Source organism: Egretta garzetta, unplaced genomic scaffold (genome assembly GCF_000687185.1).
Source record: "Egretta garzetta isolate BGI_Z169 unplaced genomic scaffold, ASM68718v1 scaffold1458, whole genome shotgun sequence".
Classification (NCBI taxonomy): domain Eukaryota; kingdom Metazoa; phylum Chordata; class Aves; order Pelecaniformes; family Ardeidae; genus Egretta; species Egretta garzetta.
The window spans coordinates 1-3,258 of NW_009260455.1; the positions used below are offsets into that span (position 1 = coordinate 1).

The following is a 3,258-nucleotide window of genomic DNA, read 5'->3' on the forward strand; positions in this document are numbered from 1 at the left end:
TAGGCCTCCTGCGGTAAACTTCGACCGGCACTGGCTGGCCCAGTGCCACCCCTTACTGCACCTTGGGCACGCGCCGTGGGGGTGGGAAGCACTACATCCCTCACCCATTCCTTGCTGAGGACATTCCGCAGCAAAACATCCCGTGGCTTGGCAATGGTAACATCTTCGGCCCCTCCGCTCGAAGTGCTGTAGCAAAAGCACCGGCCAATGCCGCAGTGTGATGGTCTCTGGACCCGACACGATTACACGCTTCTATCATTTGCACCAACGTGATATTAACAGGCAATGACTGTAATATCTTTTTACAGTCTATGTTTGCATTTTCCACCACCAGTCTTGGTATCAGAGCCTCCTTCCCTTCCCGATTATCAAGTTGTTTCTCTAAAGCATCTCGCAGCCTATCAATAAACTGCATATAAGGCTCGTTGATTTGTTGTTTAATGTTGGTAAATGACGGCTGAATCCTCCCAGCCTCAGGTAATTTTATTATGGCCTGGAGGGCCAATGCTGTAGACTGTCGCAAGATGGCATCCTTGAGCCTGGCTTGCAATCTTGGATCTGCAAATTGATCCGTCCCCGTTAGGTGGGGCAAGTGCGACTGCAGGAAGCGGATCACCGGGTTGTTTTTCTAAGTTAGCCAAGGCGGTCGCTTCACAGCTCTCTTTCCATTTTTGTTCCCACAGCAATTTTTGCTTGAGTGTTAAGACCATCGCGGCTATCTGTCGACAATCATACGGCACCAAAAGCTGGCCAGTCATAACTTTTTCTAACAACGACTGAGTAAAGGGTGCAGCAGTCCATATGTAGTAACCGTCTGTCTTAATTCTTTAATCAAGTCCCATTGAAATGGGGAATACTCATTTGAACCGTTAGGTCGTACTTGCACCGGAAAAACCATCCCCAAGGGGTCCCCTTCTTTCAATGCTTCTCGGCGCATCTGGTCCCATCGCTCTCGTGGGTCAAATACGCGAGCTCCCAGGGAGGCATCATCGTGGGAAGACAGGACGGGTGCAGAGGGGGTCCACGGAGCAGGACTTAACGGCAGAGGCTCACAGGCTCCCTTTTGATCATTGCTCAGGTCTATCAAATTGCCCTGTTCTGGTGGCTTTTCTGGCTCTGGTTCTGACTGCTCTGCAGCTATTACTGCCTGAGCGGCGGCATGCTCTACTTTCTTTTTAGCATGCCATGCTTTTAAAGTCTCAGTTACTAGGCGCCATGTAGTCATCACCTCCGCAGCGTTAGCCTCCCTTCTGGATGCTGCCTCCCATACCCTTTCCCCAGCTTTCTCCCAGGTTTTTACATCAAATGCCGCAGAAATCTCCGCGGGAACGCCTTGCTTCTGCATAAACTTCAGTAACAACCTTATCTTAAAAGAATCATATTTCACTCCCCTTTTTACCAATAACTGCGTTAGCATTTTTAAAATTGCTTCTTCGTCTGCCAAAATATTGTCTCCCATCTTAAATGCCCAACCGCTCACCTGTCCTGTTAGCGATGTCCCGGGATCAAAATTGCCGCTCCGAAGCCGCAGTCCTGCTGCAGGCTTGCCTCGCTCACTTGGGTTCCCTCCAGACGCTTGAGCAGCATTGCTCCTCTGATCACATCGGGGTCACCATTTGAGGGAATGAAGGCACGGACTCCAGAGTAAGTGTGCAGGTGGAATCGGCATCGGAATCCCTTTATTGTGACCACACAGGATATATATGTAGCTTCTAGGCAGACAGTACACGCTACACGAGACTAACATGAATACCTAACTAGGTTCTAATTGGTTTTCTTGGTCCTGTCCACGCGCTGGCCTCTATTGGTCTCTTCAGCTCCTGGAGCCTCTTCTTGTCATCTCTACCTTCCTCTTTGCTGGCTTGTTTATCACTCTGTCCTTGGCTTGTCCTTTTCATGACCTCTAGTGTGCTGCTGGATTGAACAGCTCCACATCATCCCCGAACAAGTTACCTACACAGATGTACGGGCTCACTCGTGCCAGAGCTCCAACCCAGGCCCGGGACGCAGAATTGCAGACGTCCAGGGATTTCTCCCACACCACAGGGGCCACAGCCAAAAGCTGTAGCCGTGCCTCAGCGGGACAGCCTACCCTACCAAAAGCCCCACAGACCCTGGGGCTCAGGGCTACATACATACGGCCCCCCAGCCCCACGTACATACAACCCCAACGCCCTACGTACAGCCCCAAAGCCCTACACACATAGGGCCCCCTGGTCCTATGTACATACGGCCCCCCAGCCTCCCAGTGCAGCGCTGCCCTTCAGCCTATAGTCTTGCCCTGCCCCTCAGCCCAATGCTATAGCTCAACCTGCTCCTCCAGCCCCCTCCTCTAGCATGGTGCTGCTCCTTGAGCCTGTATAGTTGCATACTGCCCCTTGGGGATATAGCTCCATCCTGCCCTATAGAGCACTGCACTGCCCCCCAGCCCCATCTCTCTGGCCCTATAGGGCAGCCCTGCACCTTGGCCCTATAGCAAGGTGCCACCCCTCAGCCATACCTCCATCCTGCAGTATGGCACAGCACTGTCCCGGGCTGTATAGCTCCATACTGCCCCATAAGCATAGTCCTATAGAGACCTCCCTACACCACAGGGCTGTGTGTGCAGGATCGTGGCGAGAGGATCCCGAATGCCCACCCCAAAATCCCTGCTCTGCTCCCAGGGGTGCCCAGGGAGCAGCAACCAATCCTGACGCGGATCTGTAATAACGCTTTGATTTTATTAAAGTTCATCCAAAACCACAACAATAAATAAAAGAAACGCCAAAACTTGCCGCGTATGGTACAGGATGAGAGCGAGGGGATGGCCGTGGGGACGGTCACACCCCGGTGCTCTGCTAATCACCCATCCCCCCTCCTCGGAGGGGACAGGGACAGTGAGGTGACACGCTGAAGGTGCACTCCACCTCCCTGAACCGGACCCTTACAGAAAAAAAAAAAAATGAGTAAAACCAGCACCAGCAGCTGAGCCAGCGCGGGGTGGGACAGCGTCAGCTCCGGGAAATGTCACCTGGAGCAGGCGCAGTCCCGGGGCAGTGCCAGGGGCCTGCGGGCGGTGGCCGGGGCCAGGCAAGGGACGGGGGTGCCGCTAGTTGCGGCGGTACAGGCGATCCTGGGTGGCCACGCTGACCTTCTGCTGGTAATCCTCCATCTTGTCATGCAGCTTCTGATAGAGCTGGGCGAAGGGCAGAGTGGGCGTCAGAGATGAACGCTTCCCCCTGTCCCCCCTCCCCATCCCCCAGCTCCCACCCCATCCCC

The 3,258-nt window shown here is 54.0% G+C and overlaps 1 protein-coding gene across 1 annotated transcript in view; it reads right to left on the reverse strand.

Annotated features, from left to right (window-relative positions):
• Window positions 1–2,768: 2,768 nt before the first annotated feature.
• NUP160 (nucleoporin 160) overlaps window positions 2,769–3,258 on the reverse strand; it is a 34,289-nt gene continuing 33,799 nt past the window's right edge. The window contains exon 35 of the mRNA XM_035899621.1: window positions 2,769–3,175. Within this exon, the coding sequence (XP_035755514.1) occupies window positions 3,089–3,175 (87 nt within the window). The 3' untranslated portion in view covers window positions 2,769–3,088. The remainder of the gene's footprint in view (window positions 3,176–3,258) is intronic.